The 22,208-nt window shown below is 41.5% G+C and overlaps 1 protein-coding gene across 1 annotated transcript in view; it reads right to left on the bottom strand.

Annotated features, from left to right (window-relative positions):
• Positions 1–17,903: 17,903 nt before the first annotated feature.
• Positions 17,904–22,208, bottom strand: part of LOC109937301 (lysozyme C-1/C-2-like) — a 111,374-nt gene continuing 107,069 nt past the window's right edge. Inside the window, exons 3-4 of the mRNA XM_020535907.2 lie at positions 21,833–21,914; positions 17,904–17,967 (exon numbers count right to left, since the gene is read on the bottom strand). Of these exons, the coding sequence (XP_020391496.2) occupies positions 17,904–17,967; positions 21,833–21,914 (146 nt within the window). The remainder of the gene's footprint in view (positions 17,968–21,832; positions 21,915–22,208) is intronic.

The raw sequence follows: 22,208 nt of genomic DNA, 5'->3' as shown, positions 1-22,208 counted from the left end.
CTGGCATGCCCTGCACTTATTGTCCATCCCTAATGGCCCTTTGATAAGGTGGGGGGCTGTAGGTGTACCCACAGAGCTGTTAGAGATGGAGGTTCCAGGACACGAAGGGAAAGGCAAGGTTGTTCCATGTTACGATAACATGTGACAAGGAGGAGATCTTACAAGTGGCATTGTTGATGCCTTTTTGTCAAATGTGACATTATACCGTCCTCTTGTGTGGATGCAAATCATTCTGAAGCACAATTGAAAAGTTTAAAAATTCATGAAAGTCAATTGGCCAATTGTCTCGTTTTTGATGGGGATCTGCTTGGTGTAGGTTGATAGTCATTTGGCCCCAATGGTCTTTGCTCATGTTGTTCCTTCGCTCTCTCTTTTTGCTTCACCACACCTCGCTGAGCTATCCTTAAGATTGATTGATTTATCGTTGTCACATGTACCGAAATACAGTGACAAGTGCTGCTTTCTGTGCTATACAGGCAGATTGTACATGCAAAGTGCATCAAGGTAGCAGAACAGAACACAGAATACAGTGTACAGCTGCAGTGAAGATACAAAGAGGGACAAATCAAAATTAACATCTGAGAGTTCCATTCAAAAGTCTGATAACAGTGAGGAAGAAGCTGTTCTTGAATCTGTCAATATGTGTCTTCAAACTTTTACATCTTCTGCCCAATCGAAGAGGGTGGAACAGAGTATAAGTGGGGTGGGAGGGTTCTTTGATTATTTATGGTTGCTTTCCCGAGGCAGCTGGAAGTGAAGGTGGAGTTAATGGATTGAAGGTAGGTTTGCATGATGGACTGGGCTGTGCTCACAACTCTCTGTCATTTCTTGCTGTCTGTGATTTCTGACCTTGTCCACCCCAGTCCAACACTGGCACCTCCACATCATATTCAGTTTTAGATATAGCTAGGGCTAAAGGAATCAAAGGGTCTTGGGGTGAAAGTGGCAACTGGGTACTGATCAGCTGTGATCATATTGAATGGTGGAGCAGATTCGAAGGGCTGAATGGCCTACTCCTGCTCCTGTGTTTCCATGCCCCTGTTCCTCCAGCTCTGACACTGTTTTGCATTGCAGGTTGAGCTGGAGAAAATACTGCAAAGGTGTGAATTTCAATCATTTCCTGGATAATTGCCAGCTGTGAAGATGGGAGAGAGAAAGCTCAGCATTCTGTTCTGTAGCCCTCCCTATTGCAGCTTAAGACTCTTTTAACTCATTAGCCTTGCCGTGTTGGTCTATCCTCATCTCATTATCCAGCACTTGCCAGAGAGGTCAGTCAATCAGGCCCACGGGATCACTTTCAGCACCTTCAAGTGTGGAGGTTGGGACCAGGAACTGGGTCACTGTCAGGGGTGGTCTCCATCCCCAGTCCCCTTCCGTGATCAAGGTTTAGAGGGCAGGTACACTGGACTCATTGTGGAAATGCCCACCCACTGTGCCAGTGTGAATTCCCATCCAACATGAACCTCACAGATCAGTGCCATGGAGTTTCTGAATCAGTTCCCCCTTCCTCCCGCTGAGAGAGTGATGAAGGGAGCAGGAGGATCTTTAATGAGCTTCAATGTCACTGGTCTGTAGAGGATGAAATAAAACAGTCCACTGACCTGGTAAGGCCATAAGATGTAGGAGCAGAAGGAGACCATTCAGGCCATCGAGTCTGCTCTGCCAATGAGATCATGGCTGAGCTGATAATTAACTCCATTTTTCCAGAAGAAAGTGCCAGATCTTCTTAAAGCATTTACTTGTGATAGTAAGGTTTACTCGCATTTGCCAGGTGGAACAGGGAAAGACATTAAAATTTTAAGAGCTATGGGAGCACATCAATCTTTGATGTAAAGAGATGAGGAGATATGCAATTCAGACAAAGTATTGCCAGAAAATGTATTAATATGTGGAAATCATGGTGAGACAGGAATTGCTCCATTATGTAAAGTGAGGTTGGAGTGTCCAATGAAAAGTGGAGAAGTGGCGGTAGGAGTACTGGAGAAACTCTCAGTTCCAGGAATACAATTTGTCCTCGGTAATGCAAGAGCTGGATAGCAGGTGGGAGCGCTGCTTACTGTGGTTGAAAAGCCAGTGGAATGTTAGGTAACTGAGGTATTCCAGGAAATATATCCTGGGATTTTTGCTGACTGTGTGATAACAAGGTCACAAAGCTACAGGTTGAAGCATGAGGAGAAATAAAGGAATAAAGATAAGGAAGTTGGAGTACAATCATCAGAGACCACGTTCAATCAAATGGTTGAGAAAGAAACGAGAGCAGGTGGAAGACAAAGTTGATATTTTTAGTTCAGAGAGATTAAATGATTTACAACCAAAAGATGAAAAACTGAAGCAGTTGTATCAAAAAGTGTACACAGAGGAAGATTCTAAGTATATCCCAGAATGTTGCTATCTTAAAAATCATGTCTTGGTGAGGAAAAGGAGACCATCACATATTCAGGTGGATGAGAAATGGGCAAAAGTTCATCAAGTTGTATTACTGGTGGGTTATAGAAAGGAGGTGTTGTGGGTAGCACATGAGTTACCAGTAGGTGGTTGTTTGATAGTCGGCAAAACTCAAGCCCAAAAACAATACAAAAACATTTTTACTGGCCTGAACTGCATAAGGATGTAATTGAATTTTGCCGGACATGTCATATATGTCAGGTAATTGGAAAGCCACAGGCAACGATAAAACCAGCACTTTTAATACCCATTCCCCCCATTTGAGGGACCTTTTACAAGGGTCTTAATTGATTGCCCAGGACCCCTACCTAATACATTAAGTGGGAATGAGTACTTGTTGACCATAATGGATGTGTCCTCTAGATTTCTAGAGGCCATTTCATCATGCAATATCACAGCTAAAAGGACTGTAAAAGAGTTACTCAAATTTTTCACTACTGACGCATATATAATCAGATCAAGGGTCAAATTTTGCATGAAAGTTATTCAGGGAAGCAATTGATAGCTTAGAAATAAAACAATTCAAATCCACTGCATTCTATCCAGTATCACAGGGACTATTAGAATGGTGGCAACAAACTTTCAATATCATGTTGAGGGCTTATAGTGAAGACTATCCAGAGGATTGGGATAAAGGAATTCCATTTGTACTTTTTTCAATTCGGGATGCACCAAGTGTATCTACCAAATCAACCCTGAAAGCAGCCACGCAAGTAGATAGGGTGGTAAAGAAGGCATATGGCATGCTTGCCTTTACTGGTCAGGGAATTGAGTACAAGAGTCAGGATGGCATGTTGCAGCTTTATAAGACTTTGGTTAGGCCACACTTAGAGTATTGCGTTCAATTCTGGTCACCACGTTACAGGAAGGATGTGAAGGTTTTGGAGAGGGTGCAGAAGCAGTTTACCAGGATGCTTCAGAGATAGTAGGAACTGCCGATGCTGGAGAATCTGAGATAACAAGGTGTAGAACTGGATGAACACAGCAGGCCAAGCAGCATCAGAGGAGCAGGAAGGCTGATGTTTCGGGCCTAGACCCTTCTTCAGAAATCCCATTTCTTGGCCTGCTGTGTTCATCCAGCTCTACACCTTGTTGTCTCTTTTACCAGGACGCTGCCTGGATTAGGGGATTTGAGTGATAAGAAGAGGCTAGAAAAACTCAGGTTGTTTTTTTCTTGAGTGGTGCAGGCTGAGGGGAGACGTAATAGAAGTGTGTGAAATTATGAGATGCTTAGATAGGGTTGACGGTCAGAATCATTTCCCCAGAGCTGAAATATCTAATCCTAGGGGGCATGCATTCAAAAAGCAAAAGGTGAAAAGTTCAAAGGAGACATCAGTGGCAGGTTTTTTTACACAGAGAGTGGTAGGATTCAGGAACACACTGCCAGGGGTGGTGGTGGAGGCAGATACAATAAGGGCATTTAACGGGCTTTTAGATAAGCAAATGAATCTACGAGGAATGGAGGGATATGGACAAAGGACAGCAGAAAGGATTAGTTTCATTTGGAGTTATGTTCAGCAGAACATTGTCGGCTGAAGGGCCCATTCCTGTGCTGTACAGTTTTATGTTCTATGTTCTAAATTCAGTCCATTTGAATTAGTTTTTGGGCATGAGGTGAGAGGACCATTGCAATTATTTAAGGAGAAATTGGTGAGTCAGAGTTCAGACACCACATATTTGTACTGTGTGCCCGATTTTAGGGAAAGATTAAATAGAGCGGGTGAGTTGGCTAGACAACATTTAGAAGTAGCTCAGCATATGATGAAACAGGAAGCAGACAGGAAATCAAAAATTCGCAATTTTGCGAACGGAGATAAAGTGTTAGTGTTATTTCCAATGATAGGTGAATCTTTAAAAACAAGGTTTAGTTAACCTTATCAAATTGAAAGGAGATTCAGTGAGGTGAATTATTTGATAAGGACTCCGGACAATAAATGGGCAATAAATGCTGCCTGGCCAGCGACATCCTCATCCCGTGAATGAATAAAGAAAAAAGAAGACAGAAAGAAATCTCACAGAGTGTGCCATGTGAATATGCTCAAAAGGTATTTCAATAGGGAAGGAAAGCGAAAGGAAAATGTGTTACTGGTTACCACACAGAGTGAAGAATCAAGTTCAGAGGATTCTGAGTTGGAAATTCCTCAAATTAATTTGGACAATGAGGAAGTTCTCAAAAATTGGGATAAATTACTGAGTTACCTTCCAGAGGAAAACCAAAATGACCTGAACAAGTTATTAGTGTCACATGGGGAGATATGTGGGAATAAGCTGGGAAGTGCTAATTTAATTATGCATGATGTAGATATAGGAAATGCTGTTCCAATTTAACAATATCCTTATAAACTTAACCCTCTAAGGTTGGCTCAGGTTCAAAAACAGATTGAACATGTGGTCAAAGATAACATAATCAAACTGAGTTGCAGCGACTCGAGCTCACCCATAGTAATGGTGCCAAAACCAGATGGTACCCAACGATTATATGTGGAATATCACAAAGTCAATGCAGTTACAGAGCCACATTCACATCCTATTCCATGTTGGAAGACTGTATTGAGAAGGTAGGACAAGCAGCTTATATTTCTAAGATAGACTTGCTCAATGGATATTGGCAGTTAAATTTATCCAATACAGTGAAGATAATTTCAGTTTCTTGATAACAAATGGACTATACTGATTTAAAGTCAAGCCATTTGGTATAAAATATGTGCCAGCCACATCTCAAAGACTAACCAATAAAGTCATTTCAGGATTACCCAATTATGTGGTGTAACTCGACGACTTGGTGATTTTTAGTCACACATGAAAGGAACATTTGCAGCATCTATCGGAATTGTTCAATCGCCCTCAGTAGGAAGGCTTGGTGATCAACCTGGCTAAAAGTGAGTTTGCAAAGCCCAAGTCACTTTCCTGGGCCATGTTATTGGACATAGACAGATGGCCCAATGGGATGTAAAGATAAAAGTGAAAGGGGAACTTCCTTTATCATTGACGAAGAGGGCATCACTATGATTACTAGGATTGAATAGTTTTTATCGGAAGTTTGTACCGAATTTCAGCAGTGTGGTTACTCCACTGACTGACTTACTGAAGAAGGTGCAGAAAATTTAAGTGGATGGCGGACTGGTGAGAAGGTATTTGGCAGTCTGAAAGCTGTGTTAATCACTGCCCCATGTCAGTCACACCTAATTGCACAATGCCATTCAAGGTGGCTATCAATGTGAATGATGTGGGTGTCATGCTGTACCCTTATAAAAAGACAATGAGAAGATAGAAAGACCTATTGAATATTTTCCCAGAAAATTGAAGCATCAGCAACAGAAGTATTCCATGACTGAGGAGGAAAGCTTGAGTTCAGTGTTGGCGTGACAAAATTACAACATTTACTTTGCCAGTAACGTATTGAAACAATTGTATATGTTGATCATAACCCATTAAAGTTTTTGGAAAAAATTAAGGACAAAAATTCCAGACTGTTTAGATGCAGCTTTTCTATTTGAAAACTGTACATGTGGGCAGGACAAGAGAACGTAATTGCCAATGTGTCGTCCTGATGAGGATGAAGGAAGATGGAGACGTTTGGTGGCAGTAAAGAAAGGATTGAAATAGATTGTAGAAGTCAGTGTTTGCATGCTTAGAGTGAATGTAATGTATATGTATTGTAGTGGACTAATTATGTAATGGTAAGGGTTTTTACAAACAAAGCCATCTTTGTATATTGATGGGTTTTTTTTAAAGGGTGGAGGTGTGATGATGCTATGGCTTTAAGACATGTGTTTTGTCCTGGTTTCTTTTAGAGACTGATTGGCAGACAGACGACAAGTAATCTACGAGAAGATAAATATCTTGTGAGGTCTTGGGCTTTTTTTATTAAGTTGGAACAGTAGAAGCAGCCTGACTGGGTGTGTTCAAACTCTCACAGAACCAAGGATGTTTAGTTAGCTTTCAGCAGTTGTTGCTGATTCACAGCAGGGTTGGAAGGCAGTGAATCTCTCCGACTGCTACACACTCTCTCTCTCAGAATTGTTTTCAGATGTTCTTTCTTCCTGGGTTGGAGAACTGCATGTGAGATAATCTGTTTTTTCGGAATTTGCCTTTTTCCCATGGGTGTGTTTATGGGATGTTACTTATTGGAACAGTTAATTAATAATAGTTATTGTATCTAGTATTCTGGTAAGCTTTCCAATGGAGTTAGGTATTTTACTTTTGTTGTATTTTAACTATAGTGTATGAATAAATTATGTTTTGCTTAATGTCGAGTAATTTGACCAATTGAATTGCATCTGGAACACAATACCTTGCATTTACCTTTGAAATAAGGAAAAGTTAGGGTCTAGGCTACCTTCTTAATATATTTTGAGGAGGTCTGGTCAGGTCCATAATAGTTGCAAGTTAAGTTGTACACATGTTGTAACACAATGCACAACAATACAAAATAGCCCTTTGTGAGTACAAGTAAATGTTCATATATGGAATTGCATTTGTAAGTATGAGCATATGTAAAGCTGAGGCTCAGAAATTGGGGACCCTCTGTCGCTCATTCTGTTCTCTTAATGACATCTCACTCATATGCCAGGGCACCTTACATTATCTTCTTTACCCATTTGTTCAGGATAAGAGGGTGCATGCTGTCATGCACTTTGATTAATAACATGAGTTCATTGTCTCAGATTTGCTTAATTAGCAAATTAATTAATCAAGTCATTCATTCATAGAATAAAATTAGTCACTTTGACCACTGAAGATGGTGACTCCTTGAAGGTGCTCCTTACAGATTAAATGCACACTGTTGTGGCATTCTGAATTATTTGTCCAAATTTCACATGCAACGCCAATGACTGACAATGTTACATGACCTCAGTGCCAATCTGGGTGCATATAGCAGTAAACCCAACAAAACGACAGGAATAGTCATCCTTAGTAAGTGTGACTATATCAACAAAATGCAGACCATTCTTAGTGATTGGTACAAATTTTTATCCTTTGGATCTGCTGCCTAGCATGACCAGACAGCCTTATTCAAAAATAAACTAAAAATATTGCTTGTTTGACTTGCATGAGAGTGACAAGCTGATAAGTTGATGTATAAAAAAGAGTTTGTCCTCGCACCTCAATGCACCTGTGTATGTATGGGCCACTCCAAATACACAAAATTATGTCCCTTTGCGCCTTATATTACCCATGACCAGTTTGACATAATATGAACTTGCCAAATGACTTACTACAACCTATTTTGAACAAATTTTCCATTTACATGGTGAAGGGCTCCTTTATGTTTATGAAGAGCATAGTGGACTTGTACATTGATAGCAGGTGACTATTTGAATTTGCGAGTTATTCACCAATGTACCATTCGAGAAACCCATAGACTGTGGCACCACAGAATTTTTTGATGAGCCTGTTTAGAGAGATGTTAGGACACAGCTCTGGAAAAGATAAGGCTTAAATCCAGACCTTCTGGTCTGGAGGTAAGGACAGTACTGGTGTACCACAACAGCCCATAATTTCATTTTTGGTTATAAATATTTGACATTTCAGACATGTTTCAACACATTTCCAGCACAGGTAGGACTCAGATCTGGATCTTCTAGCTTAGAAGCAGTGACAATATCACTGCACTGCAAGAGCCCACACTGTGACACTACATTATGGCAATCTAAACCTCATCATTGTATGAATTGGTTTTCACTGACCTTACAAACTGAACAGCTCATGCAGTTTCAATGACATCATGTTTACCCAAATAGATGGTGCAGCTGTGGGATCCCCACTAGGACTTGCTCACAACTATGTTCATGGGCTTCTACAAGAAACGTATCTTCCATGGAATGACATTTCATCTCCCAGCCCTTAAAGGTTGCTAACATGTAGGTGATGCATTTGCTATACTTGCAACAATAGCTGCAGGCAACAATTCTCTTCCCTGTTTTGAGGCAGCATCGTGGCTCAGTGGTTAGCACTGCTGCCTCACAGCACCAGGGACTCAGGTTCCATTCCACCCTCAGGCGACTGTCTGTATGGAGTTTGCACATTCTCCCCATGTCTGCATAGGTTTCCGCCGGGTGGTCCAAAGAAGTGCAAGTTAGATGGATTGGCCATGCCAAATTTCCCGCAGTGTTCAGGAATGTGTAGATTAGGTGGGTTATAGGGGGATCGGTCTGGGTTGGATGCTCAAACGGTCAGTGTGGACTTGTTGGGCCGAAGGGCCTGTTTCCACACTGTAGGGATTCTATGATCTATTAATGGGTTCCATCCTGTGTTCAAATTCATGTTTGAAATGGAGCCATCAAGTTAGCTCCCTTTTCTCAATGTTCTAGTTGGGAAATGGGCCAGAGAATCCTCTACTATCATCTACAACAAACCCTGGTCAGTATACACATTGAGACTCGTATACATCTACACACTGTGAGAGTGGCCTCATCAATATCCTTTAAATAGTCTAAGCAGTGTGAGTTTGATGCTGAAATAGGATACATCAAAGCCATTCCGGAGGAAAAAAGATACTTTGATCAAATCACTTCTTGCTGTATATCATCAAAACTCATGAATGGCTCAAAGGCCATCAACTTTGATTCTGATAAGAGCCCGATCTCCCTCAGATTACCCTCAAAGGGTAAGATATGTCAACGTTTTGAACAATGGATGAATCTAGATGTTTCACACTGGCCCTATATTGTAGTAACGCTACTTGTGCTGCTTTGCCAATGCATGCTAAGATGTTGCCATCAAGCCAAACCAATATTCGTATGTATTGCAGAAATGAGTATTGTGGCAACGAGTTTTGGTAATGGTGTGGTACCAGGTGTGTAGGTCCAATGCTTCATGTATTGTGGATCTTATGAAACAACACATCCTTTTGATCATGGAGGGTGCTGACCATACCCATCCTACACACTGCGAGAGTGGCCTCATAAATAAGATGATCCCACAACAAGGTGATCCAAAAGAGTCCTGTATGTGCACTGCACATGATTCAAGTCAACAAAATAGGCAAGAGCCGTTTGTTAGTTCATTTCCCAGGGCAATGCCTTGGCCAATTAGAGTCAACCTGCCTGGTTTAAAAGCTGAACAAAAATCTGTAGTTAACTGTCAATCATCACTAACTGATGCATTCTCCATACCAATGCTTGTGCCAGTCAAAATCTGGAAGCAACCGCCCTTCTTGTATCATTCAGTATAAATGTTGGCTTCTCTTTTAGTCATTGGTGAGTCCACACTGATGTATTGTGATCAGTTCTGTGCACCTGATTGAGGAAGGATGTTAAAGCCCTGGAGAGAGTGCAAAGGAGATTCAGGAGACTCATACCAAGAATGGGGAATTTTGGATACGAGGAAAGATTAGATGACAAAATAAAGAACTGCAGATGCTGAAGATCTGAAACAAAGAGAGAAATTGCTGGCAATTAGAGAAATTGGGCTTATTCTCCTTGGAACAGAGAAGATTAAGAGGTGACCTTTTTGAGGTGCTCAAAACTATAAACAATTCTGACCAAGTAAAGAGGGGTATTCTGTTTCCAGTAGTTAGTATGTCAGTAATTAGGACTCACAATTTCAAGATTCTCAACATAAGAGCTAGGAGTGAGATGGGGAGAAACTTCTTTACTCAGAGAGTTGCTAGGATTTGGAATGCTCTGCCTGGAAGAGCGGTGGAGTGAGTTTGCACAGGAGTTTCAAAAGAGATCAAGACTATTTGAAAGTGATGCATTTTGAGGACTATGGAGTTAGGGCTGGAGAACAGGACTAGATGGGTAGCTGTTTTGAGAGGCACGACAGATATGATGAGCCAAATGGCCTCTTTATTGCCCGTAAAACTCCATGATTCTATGAATTGGCATTCTTGCAAATTGTGCCTGATCATAGATCATGGATCATGGATCATAGAATCCCTACAGTGTGGAAACAGGCCCTTCAGCTCCACGAGTCCACACCGAACCTCAGAGTATACCACCCAGACCCATACCTCTATAACCCACCTAACCTACACCTCCCTGAACACTACGGGCAATTTAGCTTGGCCAATCCACCTAGCCTGCACATCTTTGGACTTTGGGAGGAAACCGGAGCACCCGGAGGAAACCCACGCAGACATGGGGAGAATGTGCAAACTCCACACAGACAGTCGCCCGAGGCTGGAATCAAATCCCGGTCCCTGGCGTTGTGAGGCAGCAGTGCTAACCACTGAGCCACCGTGCTGCCCATTGATGAGTGAGGGTGGAAGCTTCAGTAAACTGTGTCTCTTTTCAACAACGCTGCAAGTTTGTCCTACCAAATGAATATAACTACTTACTACAAAATTGGTTAGTCAATCATTTATTATGCTACCAGATAATTTTTTTTAATTTTTGATCCTAACTAAATGAAAACTAAATATTAAACATGAAAATCCCTACTGTTTCCCCTATCAAAGAACGAGGAAGATTAGCTTCAGGATTAAGTGTTGACAAATCAGGACTGAGTTGAGGAGAAATTTTTCTTACATAAGAACATAAGAACTAGGAGCAGGAGTAGGCCATCTGGCCCTTCGAGCCTGCTCCGCCATTCAATAAGATCATGGCTGATCTTTTCGTGGACTCAGATCCACTTACCCCCGTTCTCACTGTATCCCTTAATTCCTTTATTGTTCAAAAAAAATCTACCTTTTTTTTAAAAACGTTTACTGAAGTAGCGTCAACTACTTCACTGGGGAAGGAATTCCATAGATTAACAACCCTCTGGGTGAAGAAATTCCTTCTCAATTCAGTCCTAAATCTGCTCCTTCTAATCTTGTCCTAGCTTCACCTGTCAGTGGAAACATCCTCTCTACTTCTATCTTATCTATTCCCTTCATAATTTTATATGTTTCTATAAGATCCCCCCTCAATCTTCTGAATTCCAATGAATATAATGCCAATCTACTCAGTCTCTCCACATAAGCCAATCCCCTCAACTCGGAATCAACCTAGTGAACCTCCTTTGCGCCCCCTCCAGTGCCAATACATCCTTTCTCAAGTAAGGAGACCAAAACTGCACACATTACTCCAGGTGTGGCCTCACCAGCACCTTGTACAGCTGCAACATAACCTCTCTGCTTTTAATTTCAATCCCTTTAGCAATGAAGGACAAAATTCCATTTGCCTTCCTAATTACTTGTTGTACCTGCAGACCTACCTTCTGTGATTCATGCATAAGGACACCCAGGTCCCTCTGCATAGCAGCATGCTGCAACTTTTTACCATTCAAGTAATAATCCTTTTTACTATTACTCCTACCAAAATGTATGACTTCACATTTATTTACATTGTATTCCATCTGCCAGACCTTTGCCCACTCACTCAATGTATCTATGTTCCTCTGCAAAGTTTCACAGTCCTCTGCACACTTTGCTCTGCCACTCACCTTAGTGTCATCTGCAAACTTTGACACCCTACACGTGGTCCCCAACTCCAAATCATCTATATAAATTGTAAATAATTGCGGTCCCAACACCGATCCCTGAGGCACACCACTCGTCACTGACTGCCAGCTAGAATAGCACTCATTTATCCCCACTCTTTGCTTCCTGTTAGTCAACCAATCCTCTATCCATGCTAATACTTTACCCTTAACGCCATGCATCCTTATCCTATGCAGTAGCCTCTTGTGCGGCACCTTGTCGAAGGCCTTTTCGAAATCTAGGTACACCACATCCACTGGGTCCCCATTGTCCACCTCGCTCATAATGTCTTTATAGAATTCCAAAAGATTTGTCAAGCATGACCTGCCCTTCATGAACCCATGCTGCGTCTGCCCAACGGGACAATTTCTATCAAGATGCCTTGCTATTTTTTCCTTGATAATAGACTCAAGCATCTTCCCCACTACAGAGGTTAAGCTAACCGGTCTATAATTCCCCATCTTTTGTCTACTTCCCTTTTTAAACAGTGGTGTCACATTTTCTGTTTTCCAATCTGCTGGGATTGCACCAGAGTCCAGCGAATTTTGGAAAATTACCGCCAGTGCACCTACTATTTCTCCCGCCATCTCTTTTAGTACCCTGGGATGCATTCCATCAGGGCCAGGAGACTTATCAATCCTTAGCTCCATTAGCTTGCCCAACACTACCTCTTCTGTAATAATGATTGTTTCCAGGTCCTCACCTACCTTCGTCTCTTTGTCAATTACTGGCATGTTATTAGTGTCCTCCACTGTGAAGACTGATACAAAATACCTGTTCAATGCCTCGGCCATTTCATCATATCCCATAACTAAATTCCCCTTCTCATGCTCTAAAGGGCCAACGTTTACTTTAGCCACTCTTTTTCGTTTTATATATTTATAGAAACTTTTGCTATCTGTCTTTATATCCTGTGCTAGTTTTTTCTCATGTTCTATCTTACTTTTCTTTATAGCTCTTTTTGTGGCTTTCTGTTGACCTTTAAAGTTTTCCCAATCTTCTAGTTTCATGCTGTTTTTGGCCACTTTGTATGCCTTCTCTTTCAATTTGATAGCCTCCCTTATTTCTTTGGACACCCATGGCAGATTACCCCTTTTCTTACAGTCCTTCCTTTTCATTGGAATATACTTTTGCTGAGCACTTTGAAAAATTGCTTCGAAAGTCTTCCACTGCTCATCCCACCATAAAATCTTTGTTTCCAGTTAACTTTAGCCAAGTCCTCCCTCATTCTATTGTAGTTCCCCTTGTTCAAGCACAGGACCCTGGTATTGGATTTTATCTTCACACTCTCCATCTGTATTCTAAATTCAACCATACTGTGATCACTCCTTCCAAGAGGATCCTTAACTATGAGGTCATTAATTATTCCTGTCTCATTACACAGGACCAGATCTAGGATAGCTTGCTCCCTCGTTGGTTCCATTACATACTGTTCAAGAAAACTATCATGGATACACTCAACGAACTCCTCCTCAAGGCTACCCTGACCGAGCTGGTTCGACCAATCTACATGTAGATTAAAATCCCCCATGATAATTGCCATACCATTTTTATGGGCATTAGTTATTTCTTTGTTTATTGCCCATCCCAATGTGATGTTATTATTTGGTGGCCTATAGACTACGCCTATCAGTGACTTTTTCCTCTTAGAATTTCTAATTTCCACACAAATGGATTCAACCTCATTCTCCATAGAACCTATATCATCTCTCAGCACTGCCCTGATGGCGTCCTTGAATATCAGAGCTACACCACCTCCCTTACCTTCCTGTCTGTCCTTCCGAATAGTCTGGTACCCTTGGATATTTAACTCCCAGTCGTGACCATCCTGTAACCATGTCTCCGTAATGGCTACCAAATCATATTCATTCGCGATGATTTGTGCCGTTAACTCATCAACCCTGTTACGAATGCTACGAGCATTCAGGTAAAGTGTCTTTATGCTAGCTTTCTTACCCTCATGATTTCCAACATCTCTAATAATATCTCCTGAGTTATCCTTCCTTTTTGCTTCTTTCATAGTCTGCTTTGAACTTAAACCCTCCTGCACACATGCTAACCTGCTGCTTACCTTTTTATTTACCATCATACTCCCTGTCATTTTCCCTTTCCCTTCCCCCCAGCTCACTAGTTTAAAGTCCTAGTGACCACCCTATTTATCCTTTTCACAAGAACACTGGTTCCAGATCGGTTCAGGTGGAGACCGTCCCATTGGTACAGATCCCTCTGGTTCCAAAACTGATGCCAATGCCCCAGGAAATGGAACCCCTCTTTCCCACACCACTCCCTTAGCCACGTGTTTACTTCCCTAATTTTCTTATCCCTAAGCCAATCTGCACATGGATCGGGCAGTAATCCGGAGATTATGACCCTCGAGGACCTGTTCCTTAATTTCATTCCTAGTGCTTGATAATCCCCAAACAGGTCCTCCATCCTAGCCTTGCCTATGTTGTTAGTCCCAACGTGGACCACACCAACTGGATCCTCCCCCTCCCGCTCCAATATCCTTTCAAGCCAGTCAGAGATGTCCTGCACCCTGGCACCGGGCAGGCAACACACCATGCGGGACTCCCGATCCAGCTTGCAAAGGATACTATCTATCCCCCTAACTATAGAATCCCCTATAACTACCACTTGTCTTTTTGCTCCCCGCTCTTGAATGGCCTTCTGCACCATGGTGCCGTGGTGAGCTGGCTCATCCTCCCCGCAGCCCTTTTCCTCATCCACACAGGGAGCAAGTATCTCGTACCTGTTGGATAAGGTCAAAAGCTGAGGCTCCTCCACTCCTGAACTCAGGATCCCCCTGCCTGCCTCACTTGCAGTCACACCCTGTTGTCCCTGATCACTAACTGAATTTGAATTACTTAATCTACCAGGTGTGACTGCCTCCTGAAACAAAGCGTCCAGGTAACTCTCCCCCTCCTGGATGTGCCGCAGTGTTTGAAGCTCAGATTCCAGATCTTCAACTCTGAGCTGGAGTTCTTCCAGCAACCAACACTTGCTGCAGATGTGGTCACTGCCGTTCACAACGGGATCAGCCAGCTCCCACATCATACAGCTGCAGCACATCACCTGCCCAGCCATCTCTACTTAGTTAATTACTTTATTACTTTATCTCAATTTATGAGTTAAATACTTTCTAATACTTCTCTGCTATGGTCCTTTCAAATAACCAACTAATAGATAAATAAAAAAAGAAAGTAAATTTTTAACCAATTACACAATACAGAAGAAATAGAGAAAGTATAAAAACCTTACCTTACCAACACACCACAGAGTCCTTTTTTTTTGGTTCGAGGACCAGGGGGCTGCCGGGAAGGTAAGTTTTCCCTTTTAAAGGGCTTACCTTGAGCGTCAGCGGCCTTCATTTTTCAGCAGCGGAGAGAGAGGCGACAGCGAGGACCAGGGGGCTGCCGGGAATATATTTGGGCAGCGGCTGAACCCAAGACACTAAACGTGTAGTGTCTCTTTCCACATGTCTGGCAATCTTTGATATTCTCAGTCCCAAAAACGAATTATTTAGTATATTTGAGATTGTTAAGTTATGGGCACAAAGGGAATCAATGGTTATGGGAGTAGTTATGAAGATTCAAACTCAACTTGAAATATTAATTAAGTTTCTCTCTCTACATATGCTGCCAGTCTTCATGTATTTATGCCAGTATTCCTTTATGAGACATGCTTATGATATCATCACTTCATCATAGCATTTGACTTGTGGATAGAAAGGTCTCAGTATTGTTATAAAGTGAAGGTTGAACCCCCTCTCTGATAAGTTCCTTAACACTCACTTGACAATCAACAAGTAACAATTTATTTATCTAACTCTAACAGTGAACAAAGTAGCTAAACTATTAACAAACTTAACAAATCCCTTTTAACTGCTAACTATTCCCGAATAAAACAAGATTCTAATGGTGTGCAATTCCAATAAATACAAGTCTCACTTATATAAAATAAAAAAAAAACAGACTTTAGTCTCTCAAAACTATAGCCAGATTATGTGTCTTCTGTAATGCTCTGTGCCTTCTTCATCAAATATTGTTTCAGGAATGACTTCTCCATTGAATTCTTCTGCCAGGAATAACAACGAATTATGCCATAGATAGCTTTGATTTAGATGGTGCTTTCTCTAAAACTTAGAGAAGACTGTGAGAGCTAGTGTTTCTCTCTTGAGAGCTGTTAACTTTGGTAGGTGGCAGTTAATTCCCCTGATTTTCCAACTGCCCTCTCTTTTTATACCCTTGATGACATCTCAATTTCTTACAACAGGATTGATCCTATGTTGTCAAAACCATCAGATTTAAATTTAGCAGAGATAGCAGGAACTGCAGATGCTGGAGAATCTGAGATAACAAGGTGTAGAGCTGGATGAACACAGCAGGCCAAGCAGCATCAGAGGAGCAGGAAGGTTGACGTTTCTGGCCTAGACCCTTGATTTAAATTTAATTAGTTTTTGGTCTCTAAGTGCCTGATTCAAATTGAGTAGCTAAAATCAAAACTTGTTGTCTTGATAACAAAACAAAACTGCTGCTTAGCCTGCTAACCATGTGGCCTTTTGATACAAATGTTCAAATCAAGGGCTCTATGCACCTGCTTCCCACGGTTTGTTTAAATCTCTAAGCATAGAAAAAACGCATCATCTTTCAAAGAGAACACACACTGTCATCCCTCCTAGCATTTTACAAACACCGATATTTTACAAACACCAAATTCTAACATCCTGCCTCCCAGTCCACAAATACACCACCCAACTTTGCAACAGTATCCATCTTAGATGGGGTCACTAGAAGCATGGCACTCTATAAGAAGAATTCTTTGCAGTTATAACCTACTGGCTGAACTTTAGCCAGGCATGGTGTGTCTCTAAATGTACAAATTATACAGAAGAGCTAACCGTGATAAAAGTCTGTTGGATTTTTCATTTCCACATTCATCTGCACCTAGTTTATGTTACAAAGCATAATACATGCTCCTGTTGGCAAAACTCACATTGGTTTCACTTCAGTTTCACAATAAAAGCCTTCAAGATGTTTGACTGCCTCTAATATTATGCCTCAAGTTTGCCAGCAATCAGAAGAAAACACTCCCAATTCTGAAGAAGATCATGCTCGACTCAAAACTTGACTTGGTTTCTCGCACCACAGATTCTGCCAGACATACTGAGTTTCTCCAGCATTCTCTGCGTTTGTTTTAGATTTCCAGTGTCTACAGTAGTTTACTTTTATAATGGCAATTTAGATTTGTAAATTAAGCGGTGGTAAATGCTCTGCCAGGACCTTATTACAAGGATCAAGCATAATATGGCTCACTTCTACTCCTATTTCCTATGTCCTTGTGCAGATGGGCTTTTGTGTTCAGCGTCAGAGTCATTCACCATGGACATGTGCTGTCTGAGTAATCAGTCAGTGTTCACTTCAACTTAATCTAGTGCCTCTCAAACCTTACAAGATTGAAGGTGAACCTGATCTGTCCCCAGTTCATCGCAGCATGTGAGACACCAAATTATATTTTAAACGAGTGCAACAAGTTAAAATTCTATCTTCCCCAATAAGATTGTGAATAATGTTGAATGCAATTAACAAGTTCTGGTTTCTCTTTGTTTTTGAGATTTGCATTTCCTGGGAAAGTGCATTCTTCAAATATTGGAATTCTTCTACTTATGGGCTCCAATTCCAGGTGACAATCAGGCAGGATGCTTAAACAGAAGGGATCTGTGAGATCCTGCTCCCTACAATGTTGGCTATATTCTGCTGGTATCTTTCATTATCTATGAATTCTCAATATCTCTTCCCATCTAGAAACAACATTTTTACAACATTTCATTGCAGGTTAAACTCCTCACTTTCAGATTTATTTTCATTATAAAATAGAATGAAACAACCGAGCTTGAATATTTGCTTGCATTTATTTCAATGAGATGTGACATCAATATTCTTTATTGGGTTCCCAGCTATCATAATAACATAAAGTTAGATGCTGGAAGTGTTTCCATGCTACAATAGGTTAATGCCAGAATGTTTCAACAACAGGATCTCCTTTAGCTTAGTCAGAAGCAAGATTCAGTGAAATGTCCAAGGAATTTCCCCTTGCACTTCTTTATCCAGCTGCTCCTGTAACACCAAAGCATCAGAAATTGCATATTTTTCAGATGTTCAGATATGGCTCCCATGCTGATTTTAAAATGGGAATGAAAAGAAAGGTCACAGAAACACTGTAAGTTCATTGATTGGTAAGAAACAGCCTATTTTAAAATTGATTCAAATTGTTCTTAAACAAGTGCTTATGTAACTGTTTTGGATGTGAACATAGGAGGCATAGTCATTAAATTTGCAGATGACACCAAAATTGGAGGTGTAGTGGACAGCGTAGAAAGTTACCTCAGAGTACAACATGATCTTGATCAGATAGGCCAATGGGCTAAACAGTGGCAGATGGAGTTTAATTTAGATAAATGTGAGGTGCTGCATTTTGGAAAGGCAAATCAGGGCAGGACTTATACACTTAATGGTAAGGTCCTGGGGAGAATTGAGATGTGACAGAAACATTCTTTAATGGGTTCCCAGCTATCATAATAATGTAAAGCTAGATGCTGGAAGTGTTTCCATGCTATAATATGTCAGTGCCAGAATGTTTCACCAACAGGATCTCCTCTAGCTTAATCAGAAGCAAGATTCAATGAACTGTCTGAGGAATTTCCTCTTGCAGTTCTCCACCCAGATGCTCCTATAACACCAAAGCATCAGAAGTTGCATATTATTCAGATGCTCACAACTGGCCCCCAGGCTGATTTTAAAATGGGAGCGATAAAATGGTCACAGAAAAACTATCTGTTCATTGATTGGTAAGAAAGTGCAATCAGGGACTACTTTCCGTTCTGAGGAAGGGTCACTGGAACCGAAACGTTAACTCTAAGTTCTCTTCAAAGATGCTGCCAAACCTGCTGAGCTTTTCAGCTACTTCTGTTTCTGTTACCATTTCAAAATTGTTGTAAATTATTCTTAAAGGACTAGCTTTCCATGTAATTAACTGAGAAACACCAGGATCAAGGGAAGTCATGGCCACTAAAATAAAATAACAGAAGTAATCCAAAGCGAAGTTATTATAAGGGAAGTAAATTTAAGACATGGCAGCCCAGTTTGAGCCAGTAGTATTGTGGCCTGTATTATGTGGGAGATCATGGACCTTACCAGTGTCCTAAATGACCGCGTGCAGCTGCAGAACCATGAGCACAGGGTTTCAGAGCTTGAGCAATAGTTGGAGTCACTGTGATGCATCCGCGATGCTGAGTTTTTTTGTGGATAACAAGTTCAGAGAGGTGTTCACACTGCAGCTTAAGGGCCTGGAGGTAGGTTTGGTTTGATTTATTATTGTCACATGTACCTTGGTACAGTGAAAGGTTTTGTTTTGCATGCAGTACAGGCAAATCAGAACATACAAAGTGCATTAGGGTAATAGAACAGAGTGAAGAATACAATGTTACAGCTGTAGAGAAGGTGCATTAAGGTCGACATTAAATTTAAAATTTAAGACGTTGATTCAGAAGTCTTATAACGGCAGGGAAAAAGCTGTTCTTGAATCCATTCGCACGTGTACACAAACTTTTATATCTTCTGCCTGATGGAAGAGGGTGGAAGAGAGTATAACTGCGGTGGAAAGGGTCCTTGATTATGTTAGTTCCTTTCTCAAGGCAGCAGGGGGAGGTGATGGCCTAGTGGTACTATCACTGAGCTGTTAATCCTGAGACCCAGACAACATTCTGGGGACCTGAATTCTGCCACGGGAGATGGTGGAATTTGAATTCAATTAAAAATATCTGCAATTAAGAGTCTAACGATGACCATGAATCCATTGCCAATTGTTGGGGAAAAACCCATCTGGTTCATTAATGACCTTTAGGGAAGGAAACTGCCATCCTTACCTGGTCTGGCCTACATGTGACTCCAGACCCACAGCAATGTAGTTGGCTCTTAACTGCCCTTTGGGTAATTAGGGATGGGCAATAAATGCTGCCTGGTCAGTGATGCCCTCATCCAACGAGTAAGAGGAAAAAAAGGAAGTATAGATGGAGTCAATGGGTGGAAGACTGGTTTGCATGATGGACTGGACTGTGTTGATGAAAGGTATGTGTTGGGCCATTCGACAGAAGTAGGTAGGTATTGCAGGAATCCCACTTACAAAGCAGGTTTTCAATTTTGGAAGATAGTGAGGGTATTGATTCTTTAAGGGAGTGCAGTGAGGACCACACTTGTTGCACAAGGGAGCAGCTCAGCTGTACATAAGGTAAGGAAGAGCCATGGTAATTGTGGATTTGTTACTTAGGGGAGCAAACATGCATTGATGTGGAAGTAGATGTAACTCCAGGAAGGTGTGTTTCATGTCCAGTTACAGAGTCAAGTACTAATCTGAGGGAGGGTAAACAGCCAGAGGCCATGGTCCAGATTGGTACAAATGACCCATGAAAGAAGGGACTTGTCGACTAGAAATCAGAATTTAGTAAAGGTAGAGAAATAGCAAGCAGGTCCTCAACTGTTGTAATCCCCAGGGCCACACCCAAGTGAGTACTGAAATGAAAGGGTAAAGCAGATGAGCGTGTGGCTAGGAAGATGGTGCAGGAGTAAGGGCTTTCAATTCCTCGGACACTGGGACTGAGGGAGATGGCACCTGTACAAGACAGGCAGGTTATTCCTGGACAGAGTTGGGACTGAGTTCCATGCGAGGCATTTTGCTTGTGCCATAGGGAGGGCTTTAAATTAACAACAACAGCATATTCCAACTGCAAGCGCACGAAGCACACAGCACGTTTATACAAAGGGATTCAGAAACATAGCTGGATTCTCTCAGGGTGCCATTGACTGTACACACCTGGTACTGAGAGGAACTGAAAACAAAAGATGCTAGAGATCACAGCAGGTCAGGCAGCATTCATGGACAGTGAACAAATTAATGTTTCAAGTCTAGACGGCCCTTCACCAGAGCTAACGCGAAGCGTGGCGGGGGCAGAATTTATGTAATAGCTGCGGGGGAGGGGGTGAGATGGCGTGCTGCTTGAGAAAGGATGTTGGAAGTCCAGATTAAATGATCGGAATGTGAGATTGGCAGAACAACAGTGGACTAACTGGGCTGTGTAAGAATACTGCAGAATTTATCAGCAGACAGAGTTTGCATTCCTGCGATGGTGGGACTGTACTCCGAGGAGAGATTGAAGAAACTGGCCCATATTCTCTGGAGCTTAGAAGAGTGAGAAACAATTTCATATAAACTCACAGAGTTTTTAAAAGGGATAGACAGAACAGATGCAAAAAGGCTTCCCCAGCTATGGAGTTTATAAACAAGGGACACAGTCTCAGAATAAAAGGCATGCCATGAAATGAGACGCTATTTCAATCGTGCGATTTTTTGGGATTTTCTTACTCAGAGGGCCATGGAAACTCAGTCCTTAAGTAAGATTCAATTCAGAAATTGACAGAATTATAGTTTTCAATGACATCGAGACATATGGGGAGAGGAGAGAGGTATGACGTTGGAGCCAATGATCAGCCATGACCTAGAAAGGTAGAGCAGGTTCAAGGGGTTTTATAGGTTCCCATGTTCTTAACCTATCCTCACTGTAAAACTCTCTATCGCACTTCTTCACTGTACTAGTCTCTGAAAAAAAAATCCCCATGGTGACATTATAACATACACTCACCTTCCACAATACACTTCATTTTGGCACTCAATATGCTCACCGCAATACTCTTTGTATGACAGATTCACCGTAACAAATTAAATAGCACATGTGCACTGTGACACTGTGTATCACACTTCCTCAGTGAGATTCTTTCGACAACACAAACTATTGAATTTTTCTCTTTGTAATGAGCTGTTAACGTCCGCACAAATATCATTGCCGTATTTGTGACTTGGAGAAATTATCATCAATTACAATATGAATATTGAAAAAAGTGAGTGAAGAAAATGAATACTCTACCATACCAGGCTTCCATTCCTTGACGATTCACAATGACTGCAGCACATAAAGTATTGGATACTAAATTCTTATTGTCCTGCAGGAACTCTACAACAATAAAATAAATGTGATATTACTGGGAATATTTGTATCTGAAGAGTGTTTTAACACGAACTTAGAAAGCCCCGGGTTGAGATGTCCCTTGGGTTGATGTTTCTGGAAGCTTTTAATGCTGTTGTATGGGACAGGGCTGTAAATCCCTGGAATGGACAGTGTTTGCTGTTCTAGATGGTGTGCTGTGGTGTAATGAGTGTCTAAATTTAGCAGTTAGCAGTGAGTGGAGACAGCATGAACGTCTGTAGAAAATGTCAGGCCTTTCCTACTCAACAAGGTTCCACAATC

The sequence above is a fragment of the Rhincodon typus genome, chromosome 11 (genome assembly GCF_021869965.1).
Source record: "Rhincodon typus isolate 14 chromosome 11, sRhiTyp1.1, whole genome shotgun sequence".
Taxonomy (NCBI): Eukaryota; Metazoa; Chordata; class Chondrichthyes; order Orectolobiformes; family Rhincodontidae; genus Rhincodon; species Rhincodon typus.
Note: the sequence above shows the minus strand (reverse complement) of the source record. Positions and strands in the feature narration are given on the sequence as shown.